This window comes from Nuphar pumila, chromosome 4, assembly GCF_984573655.1.
Source record: "Nuphar pumila chromosome 4, dmNupPumi1.hap1.1, whole genome shotgun sequence".
Taxonomy (NCBI): Eukaryota; Viridiplantae; Streptophyta; class Magnoliopsida; order Nymphaeales; family Nymphaeaceae; genus Nuphar; species Nuphar pumila.
Window position 1 is genome coordinate 11,400,230 of NC_143252.1, and position 24,922 is coordinate 11,425,151.

At 34.5% G+C, this 24,922-nt stretch overlaps 1 protein-coding gene across 1 annotated transcript; it reads right to left on the reverse strand.

Moving 5' to 3' along the window:
- Positions 1-1,389: 1,389 nt before the first annotated feature.
- On the reverse strand, positions 1,390-11,518 carry LOC149839369 (mitochondrial acidic protein mam33-like). The gene is made up of 3 exons (XM_090004098.1): positions 11,303-11,518; positions 10,567-10,910; positions 1,390-1,750 (listed from the first exon to the last, which is right to left on the reverse strand). The coding sequence occupies exons 1-3, from the start codon at positions 11,483-11,485 to the stop codon at positions 1,567-1,569; spliced, it is 711 nt and encodes a 236-aa protein (XP_089860224.1). The 5' UTR covers positions 11,486-11,518; the 3' UTR covers positions 1,390-1,566.
- Positions 11,519-24,922: the final 13,404 nt, after the last annotated feature.

The window sequence follows — 24,922 nt, forward strand, 5'->3', positions numbered from 1 at the left end:
TTCAACCAGATATCCAACCTGAATCCCTAACCGTTTACATCCCTAATTGTGACATACTAAAATATATTTTATTAATACAATTATCAAGAAAACTACAAAATAGTAGTGGAAGATGTCATAGTGTATCACTTGTCGTGTCCATGGGTAATATCATGCCTCATAGATAGGGCTGGTAAACTAAGAGAGCAGCTCGTGACTCAGCTTGGTTGGGCTCGTCCGTGATAGGTTCGGATAGTTGACTAGCTGAGCCACGAGCAGCTCGTTTAGCTTACCCGAACACAAGGTGTTCAGCTCGGCTGGGTTTGATAGTGCTCGTATAAATTAAAAAAATATAATTTTATGGATAATATATATTTTGTGTAATATATAAAAAGAATGCATAAAATAGAAGGATGAATGAAAAATATATACATAAAATATGGACTATTAAGTGCAATTTATAAAAAAGTTATATATATTTTCAAGTATAATATATAAAAATGTACAAAAATACATATAAATAACATGGCATGTTTTAACACGAACCATGCCATGTTCGGCTTGTGTCATTTAGGGATGAGCCGAGCTCAGCTTGGCTAAACATGAACACAAGCTGAGCCACGAGCTCAATCCACTAGTAAACGAGCCGAGCCCGAACATGCCCTGTTCAGTTCAACTCGTCTACCAGCCCTACACCTAAACAGAACGCTATATGGCAAGTTGCTGCGACAGTTGCTTAGGCAGATTAGATCTCATTATTGTAATCCTTGCAATAAGCTTTGCTTAAGGAAACTTAGATCAACACATGGCGGCATCAGTTTTTTTATTTTTTTGATAAGTAAGCTGGGGTTAGGCAGACCCCTGCCAGTTATACAACTATACCATTTGCAGTTTGAACTTGCAACGTTCCAACACAAGGTGACGTGCACTAACTGCTTTTGTGGGCATTGAAATCATGACATCCCAGCACTTCAATACGTTCACAAGCCCGGCCACCCATATGAACAGAGCCTTGTGAGTGGCAATTAGACGTTATATACGATCACTTTTTAAAAAAATATATATTTATCAAGAAGACACCCCCAAGTGGTTAAACTCTTGACCACCCTTTTTGACCAATAGGAAGTTTAATGCTCTGGGCATAAAGCAAGGAACACACACCTCAGGTATCGAACTCTTGGCATCCTTCAACTAAAACGTCTCAAGCCGAGTCAGCTAGCCAGATGCGCGGAGCCCTTGTGAGCTTATATATAATCACCATGACAACTTGACAATTGCTGTTTCAAAACCAGAAAAAGTTTATTTTGTGGCCAAATTCTTGTTGACTTCCCAACTTATTTTCATTTGCACCTCTTAACAGGATTATCCTGCAGACATCACAATGACAATTGTTGTGCAAGGCGAAAAAAAAGTAGTTTAGAAGCAGCATAGGCAGCCAATATCAAACACTGAGAAAAGATAACAATGTGATTAAGAGTATCCCCTTTATATACTAGTTATATTGAAAACTTCATAAAAATGGTGGTATCCCCGTATTTGCAACCGCATCAATGCAACATAAATTAAAACGGATACTTAACCGTAGGGTCACCTAAGCTTAATCGTAGGATCACAAGTGCTAATGAAGGTTCCAACAGATTCAAACCAACGCATAAGATGCCGATGATCTTTCACATAAAGCCATGACTGGAGAAAAGGGAAGAGACGCTCGTTCACTCCACGTTCCTCAATGTAGTTGTGAAGGGCATCACGCATCTTTTCATCTAGATCCCTGCAAACAGACAGCACCTTTAGGAATGGCAATCACAAGCATTTGACATTCAATTAACAGATAAAAACAGCAAATGGTACAACGCACCATTAATATTCCGAATATTAAAACGACTTCTGAATTTTACTAGACGGTTAAAGCAGCCTTCAGCATCATGTAGGTTTGATCCCTCTCGGACCATGCACTCAAGTTAGACAGGAACTTGTAAAGACACATCACTATTACTTTTGTCAGGCAAGAACTTTCACAAAGTAAAAATGGTGCCAAAAAGTTCACTGATAAACTTTGTCACATGGATACTCCATTTTAACTGCTGTTCTGTATTTCCTTATGTACTAGTCACATTGGAAACTTCATCAAAATGGTTGTATCCCCATATCCAACAACAATATCCATGTGACATAGCAGCGATAAATATCAACAAGCACCTGCATACAGCAAGGAATATACTGTAAGGACAGCCTTGCTCATTTACATTTCAGGATACCCATCTGCAACTTCCACATTTTCTTCTATGATGATTGTAAAAGTCCTGATCAGTGGCTTGATTAAGTGGGATATGCAGTACTGCCTCCTCATCAAGAGCATTGGATACCCCCTTGATACTCTAGTTGCAAAGCCAGTTACTTCCCAGGTACCATAAGCATACAAAAAGTTTGTCATCTACTTTGCCTCGAGTCAATACATTAGATTTCAAGCTTATTCGGAACATGTACTTTAGTATGAAAAAAAATAGTTTCTCACATCAAGGTAAGTGCATTTGGAACAAGTTGAATGTTTTACACCTCAATATTGCTGCATTACCTTGTTCATCCTTCTTTAATGAATCATGAAGGTGACAGGTCCTTGAAGAAAGCATGTTTACTGCAAAAGCTAGTGGTGACTACATGAAAGGACATCATACACAATTTATTATGGGAAGACCCCCTTATATGCACACAACACAATCTTTGGTAAAGGTATGCATACTGTGAATTTGGTATCATTTAGAATCGCACTACCACAAACCTATGTTACCTGGGTACAGGTGCGGGTACAGAGGGTAAGACATGGCAATTCCGAAAAATGTGGGTATGGGGACATAAATATATATTAAATATCACATAAATACAAAATAAACTGAATATAATCTAAATATATATGCTATTATTGCTATATCTAAACCATATATTATATACTTAAAATATAAAGTTATAAACTGAAAATATAATTATAAATTATAAATTAAATACAACTTGTATGAAAGGAGGGTAAAATGGCATGTCCGGTCGACACCGGGATACGTGTGTCGACACGGGTATGGAGGGCAAAATGGAGTGTCCGGGTACCATGGCCACAAACTGATGGTTAGATTGCACCTAATATAACTCTAGAAAAAATGACTCACATCTAAATTGCTAAATGTGAAACAAGATTTCCACTAAATAAACCATGATATATCCGTCAATAGACTGATCTACCTGAAAATGCAAGTAGATGGAATTCCGTTGAATGCTACGGCAAGCATATCCATAACAGAGAGTTATCTCAGTAGATATGGGAAAGTTAAAATAACGGGAAAGCTATGTCACAGGGACTCGGCCAACTGGGTGCCGCACCCGCGTCGACGCAATGCGGGTACGCATGCGGGTGCGGCACCCGGTGCGGTCAACCTGACCCTGGGTGTGTTGACCGCACCGAGGGTCATTTATGTCCAACTTTTGGACTTTATATATATATATATATATATATATATATATATATATATATATATATATATATATATATATATATATATATATTTGCCGCACCCGCACCCATGTGACATAGTGGGAAAGTAGAGAAATGCCCCATTACATCATATGTTAGGAAAGGAGAAAGTAGAGAAATGCCCAAATACACCATATGATGAACATACAGACAACACTACTCCAATGGTAGATTGGTGGCATCAAGACTGCAATAGAGCCTAAAATGAGCCAACTACAATACCTTTTCCATGAGTGTCTGCAATTTGTTTTACACAAGATATAAACAAGGGAAAATACCCCATCAAAATTCCTAGTATAGGGAAACAAGATAATGTGCTCAATTGAGACATCCGTAGGCAATTTAGATCATTTAGTGAAAGAGCGGTATTAATGAAGATGTATGGCTTGGTACCTGGAGACGATTTCAAAATCCACTTTGTCCATTAATTACCCCATGAAGAAAAGAATAGATATAAAACCATGTAGTGGACCTAGGAGTTGCATCAGATCTCTAATGATTGGTATATGCGCTAAGCTTCATGGAAAAGTCTAATTGATGAGAAGAAATATGCAAAGAACACATAATCACGTTGGGCAATCCAAAGACTGTTATTGATGGTAAAACATTGAATTGATGAACTTAGAGCCATGAACTTAGCTAATGTGACAACCGGCTTCTTGTATTAGCAAAGAGATCCAAGGTATTAACAATAGCATATGATCTAATGACAACTATACAAGAAAGCATCACCTCTACACTGAAAGCATATCCAAAGGGACCTAAGTCCATCCTAATCCTTTGAATGAATTATCATTTCACGATCAACATAATATTTTATACCTGAGTCTACATCTTATCCCCTATTTCTAACTAGGACTGAACCTCCGTCGCTCCATATTTCATGTTGCTTTAAGTCCAACCATGTTTTAAGGTGCAACTCTTAAAACTCTATAAATACCAATCATACTTTGGCTTTTTTTTTTTGAAGCCTTTGTACATAGAGAAAATCTAGAATAGCTTTGTTTTATCCTTTATCAAAACCTCCTATGTTTCACCTGATATACTTTCATTGTTCTATTCATTATGGTTAGTATATTCATCACATTTATTTGCATAATATTTTCTTGTTTCTTTGTCAATTAACATTCGGCATCATATGAAGTGCAAGGAAAACCACTTGTCCCAAAGCTACTCCTTGAAAGGTTCCTCAAATGTTCAAATCATCCTCTCCCACGATTTCAATTTCCTAATCTTCCTCTTAGATTATACCAACTAACCCACTCCACTGAGGATTTACTTATTCTTGAAAATAATTTCTCCTTTCATGATCCTACATTTTTCCATTTTCTCTCTGTAACATCATAACCACTGAAAAATAGAAACTACTATTTCTGTTGACCCACACATTTTGCTTAGCTATTTTGACTAAAGGATGGCTAGCCAATCCATTTTTAGTTCCTCCATCTCAAAAAGAAAAAATGTCCAAAGAAGATGCAATATGTGGTAACTCCAGTTTGCACCCTACATATATTTAGCTTATAGAAATCGATGACACTTTCAAATTTTATTCAGACTTTATAAGAAAAGGAAAGAATGAGGGTGCAAAGGGTTCATTTATGTCAGGTTTAATTTGTTTTATTATTTTCAGCTCAATGACTGCACTCATAATTCAACTTAAATAGCTATTTTTCATCTCAACTTTTTCCCACCAGACCATTTTTTATTTGTAAACCATTCATTCCTGTTTGCATCGTTTTAGATTTTCCTTATCTCAAACATGGTGTATCTTTGCATAGACCCCATACATCAATGCACTTTTGTCATCTTTGGATATACAACACATGGTTAGCAATTCAGTAAACACTTCAATTTTCCCTCTCTGAATGCAGCAGAAAGGGTCAATATGGCAGCTGGATTATACATATTATGATTCTTAACTAAGTTCTAGGGCTCAGAACCTGGGGCTGGCTACCCCCAGCTTGCCTATCCAAAAGACAAAACAAAAACTCAAACAAATGGCAGGTACTTGGAAGGGATTAAGCAAGTGCGTCCTAGATTCACTAGAACTAGAAGAGATGCCATGAAGAATAAGAGAGGTGAAGTTAGTACCCGACATCACATACATTAAGAAATTAGTCTCGATAGTTCACCTGATAGACTAAATGCCACCATTGCTTAAGAAATTCTTATACAATCTTTTGATTGTGTAAAATCAATGGTTGAAAACTTGTTAACCAATGTACACAAAAGCATAGAATGATGCATCTTAAATAAAAAATAGTGAAGCATAGAAAAGGTAAATCTTGCATCAACTTCTATTCATGAAAAGAAAAAACTTGTCCCGGCCCAGTTCTTTTGCCCAATCCCTTCCTCCCATTCCACCCCCAATGGGTTTCCCTGTAGTTAGTATCTGCTTGCTCCTTATGGGGCTATTAATAGGCCGGCTATTTATAAGAAAATTCACAGAAAAATACACACATGCATGCAAATAAACGTCACACTTTCAGTTTTAGCCCTTCACAGAAAAAATTACCAAAACACAATAACACACACACATGACATAATCAGTAATACAGAAAATCACACATTACTAATACTAAACTATTAAGATGGATGTCCTTTTCTTTGTATATATATACATATATACGTATGTATGTATATATATATTTATTTGTATATAATATATATATATATATTATATCTTAGTCAACCTAGGTTGACTAGGATATTAGTTAACCTAAGTTGACTTCTTCTAATTTATTTGTATATAATATATACATTATATCTTAGTCAACCTAGGTTGACTAGGATATTAGTTAACCTAAGTTGACTTCTTCTAGCCGTTGGAGGCTAGTCCAACAGCTAGAATTCTAACCGTTGGACTAGCTCCAACGGCTAGAAGGGTACTCCCTTATCCCTCTTGTTGTCTCTCTTCTCTCCCCTCTTCTTTCTATAAAGGTGTGGGTGTGTGCAAGTGTATGGGTTGAGAAAGTGATGGGTAGTTTGTAGGCTTTTGAATATTTGAATGTTTGTAGTGAGGTTGTTTGTAATTTTGCATTATTTGAATTTCATTGTTAATGAAATTATTTATTTTTTAATTCTTGTGCTCTATTGTTACTTTTATGGTGAGTATGTATTCAAATACATTGTATTTTTTGTTTTTGGTACCCATTCCGGAATGCATTGGAATTCATGTCATTCTCATGACATAGTATCATAGCAAGGCATCGTGAGCTTGGAAAAGATTCGTATGGTATGGATTCAAGTTCTTCGTATTCCGGTATGTACCTTTGGCCCTTTTTGGTTTCATATATGTGGTAGGTATTTTTAAAGGATTATATTAAAATATCTTTTCCCGAAATGATTTTCTTTTTTGGTTCATATCGCCGACCCCATTTTTTTTTTGGGATGAAAGCGTAGTTGTTGTTGTTGTATATTAAAATGTCTTTTTGAAATTAAAAATTGTTGTCCTTTGATATATAAAGTATATGTTTTAGATTATAGATATGTATGTTGAAAATTAATATTTTACAAGAATATGTGGTTTCTTAAAATCTTATATGTGTTTTACGTTTTGCAAAACATTAAATTTTATGTTGTATTTTCCTTTTGAATGTTTCTTAATATATGTGTATACATGTGTATGCTTGTTCTTATGCCCATATCTGTATTAATGGTTTATTTTTGAGATTTTTTAATGTATCATGATGTTTCCTTAATGATTTTTAATTGTGTAACCAAAAGCATGAATTTTGTGCAAACTCCTTGATTAAGATTATGAACTTAGAGATTTTTCGCATAAGTATTGTCATTAGTGATAACATAGATATTTTCTATGCTCTCATAAGATCCTTCTATCATCATATGAATGTATTATTCCATGTATAAGTGATATTGCCTCCTTTTTAAAATACCTTATTAAGTAAGATTTATTCTAAAAAATTAATGGCTTGTGTATTAAGGAATTCTTACATTATATTCCTAGGTATATGTCACGGGTAGTCTATATGATTACTATTGATATGATTACTATTGATGTGATAATTATGGTTTGGCATTATGTATTCAAATGCATGTTTTAATAATTTTGAACGTATTATGCATTTTGTGTGCATTTTATCTTGAATAAAAATTATATTTTTTAGTGTTCTTTTAAGCTCCCAAGTAGCTCTTGCCTCTTCGATTGAGAATTGGCGCATTTGAGTTCATCTCAATTGAGAATTTCCCTACATCTTACCCAATTCCCTCATCTTCTCCATACCCTACCTCCATTTCCCTTCTAGAAGACCTATCTTCTTCCATAATTCCCCTCCATCACCTTCACTCCATAGACACCAAGAGCACAATGTTAAAAAAGAATGGAACAGGAAATATAACAGAAATCATGTTGTAATAGCTGCTTTCACTCCATCCATCTAGTTTGTGATTGAGGACAAAGACAAAAAAACACAACAAAGAAAAAAAATGAAGCACATTAGCACTTACCAAGGAAAATGACAGAGGTGTAATGAAGTGCCAAATGAGTGAGGTGATATCTCCAAGAGCAAGCACGAAAGCACGTACATACACAAGAAGCCACTAATGGGCAAGATTGCAACAAACCACAAAAAGTGGTAAAACACACAAAATAAGGTGAAAAAATATATTCCACTCACATAAGGCTTCACAAGAAGCTTGAAGAATACATGGGGCCAAGCCCCTTATTTATACACACTAAGGGACCCAAGGAGGGGCTCCCATAGAGTCGTTGGAGCCCCTCCAATGGTCATATTTATGACTGTTGGAGGGGTCCAACGACTCTTTGTGGACCGCTCTCAACCAATAAAGAAAGAAAAGAAAAGAAAAAGGTAAAAAAGAAAAAAGAACATATCTTTTAGGATATGTGTGTACAATGTGAAAAGACTAATTTGCCCCTATTAGGTTTTACAAAATAAATATATATTTATATATGTAGATAGACACATAGACATATACATGTAATATATATATATATATATATATATATATATATATATATATATATGTATAACATATTTTAACAAGAGGTGGATAAGTCATTATATGATAACCAAGTCAAATATACGAAGGACAAGACAGCATTTATACAAATTTAAAGAAACTAGTTTGTCAATTTTGTGCAATAAAAATCACATGGTTATCAATTTTTTAACACTGCTTGGTTCCAAATTTCAACATAGAATTTTCCTATCATGACAAACACGAGTGTTTGGAACAATCTCTTGGCAATGGTTCGTGCAACATCAACACAAAAGTTGCCAACCGTGTCACCTCAAACACAAATATCTCCAAACATAGAAAAAAGACAAATCTACTGCCAATGAAGTGCTGCCTTCTCATTTGGTCATTCTGCTTCACCTTTCTGGCTCCAAAGATTAACTGCTACGTCAAAAGTATCATTGGATGAAGAAAACACTAGAATATCATGAAAGTGGTCATATTTCACAAGATCTCAAGCAAATCTAGAAATCTCATCTCTCATATACACTCCCGTGAGCACTAAATTCATGTTTATTATTTCATATAAGTCTTCCTCCAAAATGTACATTAAAGTTGTCTTTTCTTTTTGAATATTTGAGATTGTTTTATTTTCTTTTTCAACATTTGACAAAAGTGGGTACCGTTATTTTGTTACTCGACCAGATTCTCTTGGAAAAGATTTCAGCAAGACAGACCAATGCATTACTAAATTATGGCTGTAACATATACTTGGACATGTGTATGGGGCATGACAAGAATGCTACAGTACCAGAGTTTTGTAGAAGTAGGACATGGGGACACAGCGGTACATTTTATCTATGCATATAATCTAGAGCAATAGAACATGAATATCATCTTAAGTGAAAATGCTTAACAACCATTCTAAATCATTATGACAATAAATCTGAGTTGAAAATTGCATGTAATATAATCAATGACAAATTTCAAAAGAAAATACACACAACTAAACATAAAATAGACAATCAAGATCATCAAGAAAATAGATAAAGTCATGGACATGGTGTTGATTGTGTCATGAAGTGCCATGGTGTGCCTTGTGTTGTGCCATGTCATTATGGGATACACATGTTAAGTGAAGTGTCTGTGTGACACGGATCTCAGGCACATTTGGATAAGGAAAATAGTGGGAAAAAATATCTCATTAATGAGGGTTCACAGAAATTTGAGACATAAGAATTGCAAGGTACTGCAATGCCCGCAATTTCCAAGAAATCATATTATCAACCCACTCACCCTAATATGACATACTGATCTAAAATTGTCCAGATTTTGAGAAATCAATGGAAGTCTGACACTTTCACATTTTTTCTATGTTTCACCCAACAAGTGAAATGTGGGCCCTACAAGAATCCTCAACAGTGAGAGTTATCCACAACACCCTACATGTTAATATAGATAAGTGTAGAAGGGTGCCACTTCAGGTTTCCTCCTCGTGCTCTCTAATATGTCTGGATATTTAGTTATCACCTTTTGAACTAAGAACAGCACCATTACTCATAACTTTTATATAACAAATGAGCATGTTACACAGTTTTATATGGAAAATTCACTTCAAAATCTATATCCTAATTTTTTCTGCAGGACTTCCTCATGATTAAACTACAAAGAAAAAGTAACCGGAAATATTGCTTTATGAGAAGATTATGGCTAGTCATGTCACTAATTTAACCATGGTTCACACCTAATTCTGACTCATGGGACACAAAGCTTTTGTAATCAGATTCTGTTTATCTAGCACCAACAACTGCGTAAATAGCTGCCAGACATATGGTTCACATTAGAAGATCTCAAGGTAAATCTCAATGCCTACATGAAACAAACAACAAGACCATTCAATAGTAAAGGAGATGGATAAACCATAGACTGTCGATCAGATGAGATTGTGGATATACAACCATTATTTAAATTATAAGACTTAATGGTAAAAATAAATGTGATAAGTCATGTAAAAAAATAGAGCCGATTTCTGAATAATAAGAAGCTAAATTTTCAGGCTCTAGGATGGTTTCACTTGTCAACAATTAGATCGAACAAGCAAATGAAACATAGGTAAATGCGAAACATACTGGAAACTCGGGCCCTGATAACATGAAGGTATGGAAAAAGCCTGGGCAGTGGGTAGCTCCTCTTTTTTCCTGACCGAAACAGCCTGAATGCCCATTGCGTCCGGGTACAGACTGCAGAGACAATGCAACACCTTGTCGTGCCCCGGTTTCTCGATGTCTACGTGCAAGAACAACTGGCTTATATCATCTCCACCCACTTCTTCCTGCGCATCTTCAGGGACCAAGTTCTCCAAACGCATCACCGAGATGTGAATATCTTCCTGTTCATAGGTCCTCCTTAGAACAGGCCCGTTGTTATCCAATGCACCCTTCACTATAGAGAATGGTGCAGGGGGGTTTACTTTCTGCCATCGAACAAATCACAAAACCAAAAATCATATTGCTTTCCAGTAACAAATTTGTCAAAATCTACACTGTTCCTTTCCAAATAACACTGAACTCGCTGATTCATTAACACCAACTAACCAAATCGGCCTCAAAAGCAGTTGGGCAATTGAAATTTCAATGTTTTTGAATCTCAAAAGCTAAGTAATCATAATTGAACGGACTTGAACACAAAGAAGAATAAAACAAGATTTGAACAGAATCAACTAACCTAAAAGAAACATATCAAACCATCATTTTACCTTCAATGTTAGAGGCAACGATTAGACATTTGCGCTGATTTCGAAGATGGTAACCACGAATAGAAACCAAACATGAGAGAATGAAAAGAAGATGCTTCTGTTTGGCTTACCGGAGGAGGGCTCATCTTGGAGACTTCGAAGTAGTGTTCTTTGAGGGATCGCAGGAGGAGCGCACTCACGGCGACAGAAGCGGAGTCACCTTCGAGGGATCCGAGGATGGAATCAACGTCGGTGGACGAGGAGAAGGAGGAGAGACCCCTCCTCACTTGAGAGGCTAACACCCTCCTCAACATCGCTCTCTCTCTCTCTCTGGAAGGAGGGAACAAATGATGAAGACCGTCGAGCGAAGGAGGGAAACCCCTTCAAGGCTTTTTAGTAATTTTAGAAAGTGAAGAGAGCAAATCGGCTCATGTTTGGGATCCAGGTTTAGACTCGTGAACCAAACCCGGACTGGAATTCATTGATCGTTTCTTTAACAACTTGTTGTGTGAACGGATCGAATCTGGTTCAAACCCAGATGGGTTCAGACCCGGATATTACTTTGAGGTGTGGGTACTGGGTCTTGGCTCAGGTCTGATCAGGTCCATCATATGAAAAACCATACCTGGGTCCTATAAGGATTACATGAACCAAGCCCAGCCCATAGCCTATATAATAATACTGGGTCCTATAAGGATTACATGAACCAAGCCCAGCCCATAGCCTATAGCCTATATAATAATACTTTAAATAACTATTTTTAATTGCAACTTGGGTCGAAACCGGGTCTGGTATGAAATTTCACAAACCATACCCGACTTCAACCCGGATTCTATTCAAAACTTCCTCTTTATTACCAAACACTAGTCCTAAAGGGTTTGGTACGGTTCGGGTCGGGGTCAAACCTGACTCATTGACTGCACACTGGGATCTGCTGGCTTTGAATATGCTGGGTTTGAGCATGGAGGTGCCAAATTCATCAATTTGTCAATGGTATGGATCGGGTCTGGATATCCCACCAAAGATGATATATCTAGTTGGATCGGTTTGCTCCTGGAAGGTCCGAATAGGTTAATTGGCTAGTAAGGTGTTAACATAAATAATTAAGCTGCCTAATTTCATCCATTTAGAAAAGCCATGTAACTTTTACTTATTTACATTTTGACTTCTTTTTAATTGTTCATAGTAACCAGTACCGGCCATTTTTTAAAACCTCCAGATTTTATCGAGAGATTTTCAATAAAAAATATATCTAAAAAAATGATATTTTCAAAACATTTTTATTTTGAAAATATCATGCTTTATCGAGATATTATCAAATTATCAATATGATATTTTATATTTATTATACATATTTTAATGTTTTTTCTTATATTTTATATTTAAATATATACCAATATTTTTGCCAAAGATTTTTCCAAAAAACAAAATTTTTAATTTATCATGAAATTTACTTAGAAAATCTAAATAACAAGATCTGTGACTATTTGATTTGTTTATTCAAGGTGTTGGTGTTGTATTCCAATCATTTGTAAGGTTTCATCACATCCTCTCTGGCTGATATCGCTGATAACTAGGGGTGTCAACGGGTGTGGTTTGGTTCAGACCTAGGTAGAAATAGACTTGGACCTGGCTTTCAGGTATGGTAGTGGATCCGAACACAGGTCTAATCGGGTCCACTACAAGAGAAACCATACCCGGACCTGATAAGAACTACATGAACTAGACCCGGATCATACCCAGTAGCATAATAATTTTTTTTATCATTTTTACATTGAAAAATTGTGGGTCTTAATCGGATCTCGGATTGGGTCTGGGTCTACTATAAAATTTCACAAACTATACCCCGATTCATATATTAATCGGACCTTCCGGTCTGGACCCAGGTGTTAATCGGGTCTTCTTATTTATCACCATACTTGGACCCTATAGCGTTTGGTCTGGGTCGGGTCCGGGTAAACCAGACCCACAGACACCCTAGTGATAAACCATTTTCAGTAGTCCTAACCCTCCACACTATTTAAAACATTTAAGATCATGATGAATAATGAACCCGTTAATGGGCTTGGGGTCATGAATACCTATGTAATTGATGGCAATATACACATATCCATTTATTCTCCAAATGTGATGTTGACAATCAAAGGAGAAAATATGCATGAACCTAAGATAATTGCTGCTCTAACCAGCATTGATTGTCATAGCAATATATTCACTGGTAAAATCCTAGAAGAGGTAAGGATGTTATCAGACATACGTGCACTAAACATCTCACAACAATTTGAGGGGGTCCTATCCCAAAGTCATTAAGGAATTTGCATCAAACAAAGGAAAATAACACCAACCTCCTGGTAGGGATAAACAATCACATATGAGAAAGTAGAAGATGTGATTTTCACAAGATTCAAGACAAAAAACAATCATTGTGCTAATCTCTTGTTTCGCTAAAGTATTGTGATTGTGATTGCAAGATCTTGAGAAAATCCAAGTCACAGGCCATCGCTAAATGATCATGTGCACAGATAATAAATTAAACCTTCAGTGTTCATTTTCAATGAGAGCCCTACCATCAGCTTGATGTGAGCGAGTTCTCGCTAGCTGAATTAATAAACATGTCAAGCTTATGCTTGATTATTTGACTCATTTAACTTCCTTTTTAAAGAAAAATATGATATACATATTGATTGAAAGAATTAGCACATAGAACTGAGTGATGAGATATCATTCAGATATACAATTAGGAGATAAAAAGAACATCAGCTTTAATTAAAACTAAGTCATGCCTTTTTTTTAATCAGCTTCATAGATTATCTGTTTCATTCATTTTGAATATCGACCATCTTTAATTCAGCCTCCCAGTTACTTAACTGATCAAATTTGGCCTTGCCGTTGATTTTGCACCATTCTGATATTTTTCCTCTCAAAATCGATTTTTCGAATAACTCTTTGTATCAGTTATCAGTTGTTCTATCAGAATTTCTTCTCTTAACCACCACAGTTTGAAGCGGAACCCATTACATGCAGACATCCATCCCAAGGCCCATTGCAAGACAAACCATGCATGATTGATGATGGTGTTAAAGTGAGAGAAAACCCCTTCAAAGACCCTCTATCTGATTGGATGTGCAAAAAAACTCCACAATTTACCAAAAAAAAACCTGATGCCCAATTTCACAGGTTCTCAACTTTTTAAAACATTTTTACCATTAGCACTTGCCAAACTCTTCGATTTTCATGCATTACATCGCAACGCTCTTCTGATCTTACTAAATCTCACTAAAAACAGAATCCACACAATATTTTAACAAAAATCTCGTATTTCACACAAATAATACGAATAAAATTTTGTCAAAGAGTTTTCTGTTGTTGATTACGAAAGTCTGTTTGTCGATACATAATTCATCTTTTGCAAAATTTACAGACTTTCACATGCAAAGTTTTATTTTAGCATGCAAAATTATGTGGCAATTAGAGTATGAATTTTGTCAAGAATTTCGCATTGGTTGTTGTGAAAGTTTGTATGTCGATGTGGAATTCATCTTTTATGAAATTCATGGACTTTCGCATGTGAAGTTTCATATTAACGTGTAAATTTATATGTATATATAGGTGATTAGAGTGTGAATTTCGTCAAGAGTTTCACGTTAGTTGTTGAGAAAGTCTATTTTTAATGCAAAATTCATGAAAACTTTGCAGAATTCATAGACTTTTGCATGTTGTTGACTTATAGCAATGAGAAATTTTATTTCAGCATGTGAATTTACCTGTATATATAGGCATTTGTGTTCATTTTTCTATTTTTTTTACGTTTGTATGCAGAAAGAGTTGTAACCCTTTTTTTCTCTAGAATCATAACCTTTTGTATGTACCCTCGTGGCAATTTCTATGAAAGTTTTCTCGCTTCATTCGGATGCGCATTGACTTTCCCATTTAGTTTTTTCTATCTATTCTAAAGATTATTGTTATTTATGAACTTTTTCCTTTTTATGTAGATATGAGCAGTTAATAACCTTGTAATATTTTTGTTTGGTTGTTGTTGTGGATGTATTATGTATGTTTCCCTATTGTAGATGTTTTATTTATATAATCCTATATTTTATTTAATATTTGACACCAGATTTATCATTTAGGGTTTACTATATTTATTTTTTTTGCATATATGTATATATATAGTATTTTTCAATAAACTACTTCAATGTCTTATGTCTGTTGTGAATATCTTAGGTATCTTACGAAAGGTAGTATGTATTCAAGTGGCATGAAAAATGCTTGCAATATTAGGTCACTGGCCCCACTACAACCCCCATCCTTATCCCCTAAGAAAAGATGCAATTGAGGTAGTTGATAATGAAGAAGGTATGCAACAACTAAAATATAGTGAAATGATTCTATTCAAAGAAGAAACATTGTTTGCCAGTGAAGTGAGTATACAATATGTTTGATTGTTTATTTGTTATGTTTGTATATGAACTCATTTAAATCTAAAAGGAATGTATCACTTATTTTGATGATGCATCACCAAGAAAAAATCATAGAGAGACTCCAAAAGTACCAAATGAAGCAAATGCAAGCAAAACATAAATTGTCAAAGACCATTTATTGTATCCCATATTTCTCTGAGACTCGAAAGTGATCTTAAACTCAATGTTTATGTTATTTTTTATACTATCTAATAAAAACTAATCAGTAAACATTGACATTTAAAACAAAATACTTCAAATGCCAAAACATAGAGACGAGACTCGCAATTGCTTGGAGACCAATCAATTGTCGTATCCATTTTGTGAATGTGACAAAGTATGCTTAACGTTTATATTTACATAATAAAAATTTTCAACTGCACAACGATGTTAAACTCTATTTACATTGCAGATCTTGATTTCTTTCAACTGAGGCAATTATCATTGGGTTTTGTAAGAAATGAATATGAATATGAATGAGTTTAGGTTGTACAATTCTGTGAGTCTACAAATATTGCTGATCAAAACCTTAGAGATATGGTATGATAACATTATTTATTTAATAATATGATTATTTTTTTAAGTACTAGTTAGGTTAAATATTGTATTGCAGGTTCATTTTTTTACAAGGTGATTTGGCTACGATGTTTACACCAATTGGAAGCTATTATTGTGTAAGATATTCCTAAGCAAAAGAACTTGTAATTATTTTGCATATGTTTGTTAACTCAATTAGTATATGTAGTTATTCTTGACTTGATATATGATTGTTATAGGTATGATTGTGGGACATTTGTTATAACGTACATACAATACTTGGGCTTAGGCGAAAAATTAAATTTCATGCAGGTATTTTGCATATCACATTTTTTATGTAAGCTATTGTTAATTGTTTACTAATAATCTTTTTTTCATAATGATGTATCTATTTACATAAAGCATATGATGAAATTATATAAATGTGAGAGGAAGAATGTCTATTTGCAGTGAGCAAAAGAGATGGCTGAAGCAGAGGAAGAGAGAGCATCAGACGATGAGGTGCTAGATGGTGAGGATAAGTCAACCAAGCTCTAGACAATCCTGAGGAGTATACATTGATGATTATAAATATTCTATTTTGATAATAAAAAACATGGATATAATTTTGATAGAATGAACAAAAACTTGATGTCATTTGGATGTAAAGTTCATTTATTGTTGTATTTAAGGTTGACATAATTTTTAGTTGCAAAACTGATCTGCCCGCTTGGGGGTTTCCTTTCAACCCTTATTTGGATATAGATCTGCCCCTAATACTCTTTATCTCAACCCATTTTAACTCTAATCCCTATCCAATTAAGCCAAAACAGTTTTGAGCCTCAAACCATTAAACTTTAATTCAAATCTATCCCCATTACACCTAGACCCAACCAAAAAAACTAGAAACCTAAACCCAACCTTGAATCTATATACATGTGCAAGCATTAAAGAATTGATGATGAAGATTTGATTCCTTTGTATAATTTAAGGATCCAAGTTCATACAAGAATACATTGAGAAATTTTATTAAGCGCTATTGGGAACCCAGATCCATGAAACTATAGAGGCAGATTATCAGGTATATTGATGGACTTGAAATTTGTATATCCCAAAAAATGAGTAGCACCATAACCACTTCTCTTGATCAAGTTATTAAACATGCCTTAGATAATCAACTTAATAAGAAAAGAAAAAGCTTTTGGACCTCCATCAGCCTACTCAAACTCAAGTATATGCAATCCAATCAAAACCCAATCTAGACATCCCTCCCATAAAACTCATTTGAGACCTTTCTCACAAACCAAACCCAATTCAAGAAGATTTGGATCCAAACTCATGTCTTGAGTACAAATCTCTTATATTGGATCCTCTTAAACCCACTGTGAACCCTCGTATCCCCATCCCAAAGTTGAGCTTGTTAAATTCAATTCCAAAACCTTACCATGTCTAATTTTCTAACCAAATCCAAACCCAACCTAGACCTATAGTGCCAAACACATGCCAACTCCAAACTTTTGTCGTGTCTCAATCAGTTCAGTATGGCCTTCTATAACTAGCTATAGATGAGATCTCTTTCAAGTGGATCCAAATTTGGTCTCGACTATATGCTCAAGTTCTGTTTGACCCAATTAACGTTAGAGGTATCTCACGTGACTTTGGTTGGTTTGAAAAGAATGTCTCTGGTTTTAGCAGGCACCCGCTAGCAGCCCAGTATCTAGAGCTCTCGCCTTGAGGACAAGGCGAGTTTGAGAGGGGTGGATTATTCTGAACTGACCTCGTATGATCCAGAGAAGCTACGTCAGGATCCTATCCAAAGAAGTAGCCCCAAGCTCTAGTCCAGAGGAGTGGATCAGGACTCCTACCCTATAATGTGTAATATAAAAAAATTTTCAATGTTCAATAAATTCTGAAAATCAAGCCTTTATGAATCCTGAACCAGTCTCGATATGATTCAAAGTCTAAAAATCCTGATTTAAAAAACTATTGGATTCAAACACTGATCTGAACCTGTATCCAAACTTCTTATAGATCCAGATATTATCCAAACAAAATTTTTTTAGTGAATCTGGATATTTATCTAGATATATACTTCAGAGGCGTACTTATAAATATTTAAATTATCTAAGGAAAATTTGATAATTTAAAATTAGAGGCATATTAAAGGAAATAATAAAATTATTAAAGGCAAAATGATAATTTTCCATCCCAATGACATATTCAGGTAAGCTTTCAAACCACAAAAGAGTCAAAAGGTAATTTTTATATCCAAGTGGCAATTCAAACCAAGGTTATTTTGGTAAAAAATAAATAGGATTAATTGAATTAATAATTAAAATAAAAGAAATAATAATAAAATAATCAAAACCATCAAATCCGATGGTTTTAACCCATGGTTTTGGGGGTGAGACCCACCTGAAGAGGGTGAGTCACCCCCTATTCTCTCCCTACAATGACACATGGCACAAGAAGAGGTGAGTCACCCCCTCTTCCTCTCTTTTTAGGTGACACCCAAGGGGGTGTGGGCCCCATAGGCAGGGGGAGGGGAACCTCCTCTAAGGGCTATAAATTGCCCCCTCCCCCTTCTCTCTCTAGCCCATTCTGCCTCCTCTTTCTCTCCCCCAAATCTCCTCTCTTCTCCTTTTTCCTCTCTCTAAAACCTAGACCCTCTCTCTTTAGAAAACTAGACCTAGACTCCATTAATTTTTCAATTCACTCTGGTAGAAAGTTTCATAGCCCTTGCCTCTACATCCACATAGTTTCAGTTTGTTTGAGAGATCTCTATCCAAGCAAATACAACTTTTGGACTCTGTCCAGTAGGAGTTATGCTCAAATCCAGCAACAGTTTCAAGTTGACACTGTAGAAGCGCTGCCAAAATTTTCTAAAAATAGGTATGCACCCATAGAACTCATCTGAACCCTTATATAAGCTCGTAGGATCTCTTAATTTCCCTAAAAAATTGTAGGATTTCTTCTACATACTGAAATGTGACAATTTTGCCAAAATTTTAGTCTAATTATACCCTGCATAGGAGAGGTTTTGGCAAAACTTTCGAAAGCATTTTTAAAGTTTTTTATACTAAAATGGTAGAAGTTCTGTCAAATTTTCAAAAAGAATTCCCAAATTTTTATATTAAAATAAAACAAATTATGTCAAAATTTTGGTGTTTTTAAAAAAGAAATAGAGCAAGTGTTGCTCAAAATCTCAGAAAACTTATGGGTTTTATTACGTAGAGACAACACAGATGTTATTTAATCCTCTAAATAAAATTTGATACATTAGATTTTAAACTAGGTTAAATGCTGCTTGAATTTTTGTAACAACACGATAATTTGATCTTTATGAGAATTTTTGAAGCACCCTAAATCGTGATCACTTTGCTTTACCTCAATTTGTGAGTCCTCGAGGCAATCACATTTTATCAAATTATATAAAATCAAGGCAAGTTATTATATCAATAACTTATAATTTATAATATTAAATATATTTTGGATACTTGAATCAGAATTATAGATGTGAATTTATATTAGCACAAACAATTGAATACCCTAATTCATGTTCGCATACTTTGAACCATATTTACATATATTAATTTATGTTTGCATGTATTGATTCACGTTAGTATGCTTAAATGTTTATTATAAAGACTATTGTTCAATAATGAGATTAGGGGTTAATAAAATCTTGTAGTCTTTGAATTAAAATGCCTGAAATTGTTGTTTATGAAATGAATTATTATGGTTAGGCAGTGTGACAAAAGTTTAAAATGACAATTTATCGGCAGTGAATTTCTCGGGAGATTTTTAACTTTTTACATATTTCTCAAGTTTTTTTAGCAAAATCTCATGAACAAATTAAAAAATCAAATAAATTCTTAAAAAATCTTAAAAATAAAAAAATAAATAAAACAAACTAACTAAATTTTACATGAAAAAATATAAAATCTATTTTCAATCTCATTAACCATATCTAAAAACTATCAAACATCAAATAAGTATCAAGCATGTACATCAATTGTACTTCCATTCAAATAAGTATCAAGCATCAATTAAATCATCATACATTAAGTATCAATAATCAAGTATAAAAAACAAAAACAAAATGATCATAAGTTCATGAAAAAAAACATCATAATGATTCAAGTTTATAAAAAAAAAATTATTCACTTGCTACTAACTAAGAAATCAAAAGTGTCTTCATTAATTCCATGGTCGTTAATGCTGTCATCCTCCTCTTCCTCATCTTCTATTTCCTCTTCTTCGTTATTTTCTTCAATTGAGCCATATGCAAATGCATCAATGTCGTCATATACAATGGGGCGAGAATCTTTTGCTTCTTTTCCAATTGAAGTCTTCTGCATGTGCATGTTCATGCGCATATAAACTAAATTAGTAAAAGTTGTTGGCTCGAGACGATTTCTCTTTTTGGTATGTGTCGCTTCAAATGCACTCCAATTTCTTTCATATGCAGATGCACTGCATGGTTGACTAAGTATTTTAATTGTTATATTCTGCAAAATAGGAACATTTGCTCCACTCATTTCCCACCATATCCTTGGTGAAAACAAAAGCAAGTAATGAAATTTTGATAATATAATTTAAAATAAAATAAATTATAAAATGAAAATCAAAATTGAAACTTACATGAATGTGCAGTACGGAGAAAAGATATTGTAATCTCACTAAAGATCTTTGGATCTTTTGAATGATAATAAGTCAATTCTGAAGCAAGCTTATCCTTTTTATCTTCCTTATCCATCATCTTTTTCATCATTTTCTTCAATCTTTCCATGATTTCACTATTCATCTTCACAAGACCATTATAAAAAAGTTGTGGATTTAATTACCTAGCAACAACATATTAGTCACTTCTCAAGTTGACCTCCCACCTTCGATCAATGATGGTCTATATTCGTAGATACTTATCTACTTAATTATTTCTTCTTTAACACGATTTATACCTTCATACAAGTAACTTATGGTAGAACCATCCCCATCTACCACCCTCAAAAGTTTTATAAGTGATCCTGTTGTTGCAATTATTTCTCTTCCATTTTCCCAAAACTCCTTTCCTTATATAATATCAGTCGCATCTTTGCCTTCTCCTCCTTTCTTAACCTTTTTAAAAATTTTCCATCCAGAAGAAGCAACCAAAAACCTCAATTTATCTTCCATTTTCAATATAGATTGTAAACATAAAAAATTAGTAGCAAAATGATAACCCCAGGCCTTTGTATATCTCTATCATTTGTATAATTTCTCATAAGTTGCAAAATTGATTGTGATTTATACATGAAGCTTATAATCCTTTTTGCATCTAATAATGTATGAGAGAAATTAGACAATCTATCACAATCTTCAAGCATTAAATCAATACAGTGTGCAACACAAGATGATGTAAAAATATGAGGGTATCTTACCTTCACTGCAGCCCTTGCTTTTAAGTACTTTGAGCCATTATCTGTCATAAATTGAACTGCTTTATCGGATCCAATTTCTTCAATAATAGTTGATATATACTCCTCAATATATTCACCATTATTTTGCTCTTTAGCATATTTAAATTTCAAAAATATTGTGCCTTTAGGGCATGAAGTCAAAATATTTATGTGTGAACACTTTTTCTTATTTGTCCATATATCAGACATTAAAGTGCATTCTGATATCGACCATGAATTTTTGACCTCATCAATAAATGTTACAACTTGTCCTTTTAGGTTTTGAAGTAATTTTGTTTGTAATTGTTTCACTACTTGGAGAGGTATAACCAAGTCCACAATTTGCAATGACATTAATCATCTCTTTAAATGCATTATCTCTAGCTAACCTAAAAGGTAAATTGTTCATGACAATACATTTTCTACACACATAGCTGCATGTTCTTTCTCTTTCTTCTTTATGAAAGCACTTAGAGTATTTCATTGATCTATACCTATACTTGGAGAAGTAGAAGAAATTCTTATAGAAGTAGAATCTGATCCACTTCCAATAGAAGGCAAATAAGTTATGATTTTTAATTTTTTCCCTGATGGCGTGAACTCTAATTCATGAATTGAAGCCAATGCTAGATGTTTTACATCTGATGTTACACGTTCACATGCAACAACATCCTTATTTGGTATGCCTGCAAGATGATACTTAAATCGTGTTATTCCCCCATTAAAATGTACCTTACAATAGTTGCAAAGTAATCGACCATCTGATTGTAGTGTAGCATGGTTCCATAATACATCTTTAGGTCTCCCCATATTTTTTCCTACATAGAACACATCAAAACACGTCAAAACAAATCAAATATTTAGCAGAATGTATCAAAACAGAACATTTTGCATATCAAAACAGAACATGTTCAAACTTGATGGGCTTTTTGTGCTTTTCGATTATAAGATTTGAACTGTGCATATTGTCACAAAATAGTAAATCTAGATCTGCCAACCGTTGACAATTTTCTTAGGCTATTACCAGATTTTGATGAATTGGTTAGGCAGTTAAGGGCTTTTGTCGATTTTGGTTAGGCATTTTTTTGTCATGTTTCTATTGAATAAGATTAGAATATCTAGAGGGTCTAGATATTGCTCAAAATTCAAAAAATGTTTAATATCTTGTAGTTTGAATTTGTTAATTCAAAAAGCATTAAGCCATTGGCAGATCAACGACAGGAAACACTTTTTCTTGCCTAAGTAGGTCATTTTCTTTCAGAAAGTTTGAAAGCATGTGATTCATTTTTTCTCATGGTAAAATGACACAAAATGACATGATCTTCATAGATGAAAAGATTTTCATGTGAAAGTTTCCTCCACTCACTCCGAAGAAACATTTCCCAGATACTCAAGCAGTGGTCTACTTCCCACTTGCAAACATGCCCCAAGTTCCTGGTTCAACCACAAAAAATATATATATGAAATCAACAAATAGGCCTACTGGATAAACATTATGTGAAGAGCCTATAGTCTTTTCTTAGGGCAGTTTCATGCTAAAAAGAGATTTTCACGCCAACAGTCAGACAATAACAAATCTTTTGAATTCCATCCAGCAGAATTCACACTTATAAAGTTTGTCATTTAGTAGGATATGCTTTATGCCTCTAAAGAGCCAACAACAAGTTTGGTGAGTCTGCCTGTGGAAAATTTGTGGCAAATGTTAAAACTGTCAAGGTGATAAAGTAGGGTGTATTTTTGTCCAAACCTTCCTTTCAATGAGTTCTCTGATGTTTCTCTATATGTTATGAAGCACAATGTACTCTAAATGAATTTCATCAAATCTTCTCCCAATCAAGGAGGAACAAATCTTAAATCTGCTTAAACAGGATCCTTGAAAACTTTGGATTGAGATCCACAATGAAATCAAATGCCTAACTGTTATGTCTTCTTCTACTTCCTTTTTTAGGGATTGGGAATGCAGGGGTATGGTCCGTTTGTTTAGTCAACACAACTCCACATGCTAGAATCTTTCAATTCTTCCTTTTTTTTCCGGTAGAAAATAACAATTCTCTGTTGCTTACAAATACTTTGCTTATGTTTCTTGTGTTTCTGCATTTAGACTTTCTGCCTGTTCTCTTACAAAACTGATGTTCACATTTAGCCCCTGTTTATGTGTTTTTTGTCATTACATTGAAATGGCTAAAAAACTTTTGAACTTGATAGAACTTTCTGGCTCCTCTTTCTCCACAACAACATAATCATATGAAGGTTTTCCATTAGTGGATTTAGAAATGCTTCCACCGGTAGTAGAAGTAGAATAATATAACCAACACGCAAGTTTTTTTCTCAACAATATTTTATTCTTGTGATCATAGTATATTTAGATAATTTTTGTCATGTCAGAATTTCTAGAAAATTCACAAGAGAAGAACATAGCAGTTGTAGGAATTCTTAATCCAAACAACAAGCACTTGAGCTATGCTAGTGAAGGGACTCCCTTCTAGTTTAACATTGACATATATCTTAGTCCCTCAAAAGAAGAAGACACAAGAGAAGAACATAGCAATTGTAGGAATTCCAAGACCTAAGGCCTAGCTCACACTCACTTGGATGCATACAATAATAGTCAAGGAGACCATCATCATGGTTGTGAAAGTGAAGTAGTACCAATTGAAGAAGTTGTTGATGCCTCTTCTCCCACTCTCAGTGTGAGGATTGAACTGGTTTGCACCAAAGGCTAAGTTGCATGGTCTGATCCTACCAGCCCCTATGATTAGAAAAGCTAGCCCAACTAGAAAAAATGCTAGCTGAGATGAACTAGGCCCAATGCACTCTGTCCTGTTTAGGCTTGCACAATGTGGTGGATGCAGTTTTGGTATTGCAGCAGTAAGAGTCATAAGAAGCATTCCCTATTTATTCAAACACAAATGTGTTATTTTGCTTCAAATCGTAGTACTGTCATAAAAAAATGATAGAATCCATTGTCATAAATTTTCATGCTTTTCAACTGCTCGGCGTGATGTGAAAATTATGTTCGTTGAATTCCATGTTTGCATTGGTCACAGGTGGGATGAACAATCACAGCTAAGAATCCAAAAGCCGCGATTACTTTTGTATCCAACTTTCACAGGATTTAGGGGAAAAGCATTTTCAAGTGAGAATCACAATCACATCTTATACTTTCTCATATTTCACTAAACGAAAGTGTTGTGATTGTGATTTTCCACCAAGGGAAGTGAGAAAATCCAAGAATCACAAAGCATTATGAAATTGTAAGCAGGGAGATGAAACAAAACTAAGAAAATGAGGCTATCTGGCCAAAAAAATGCAATAACCAACAAGAAAGAAACAAAAA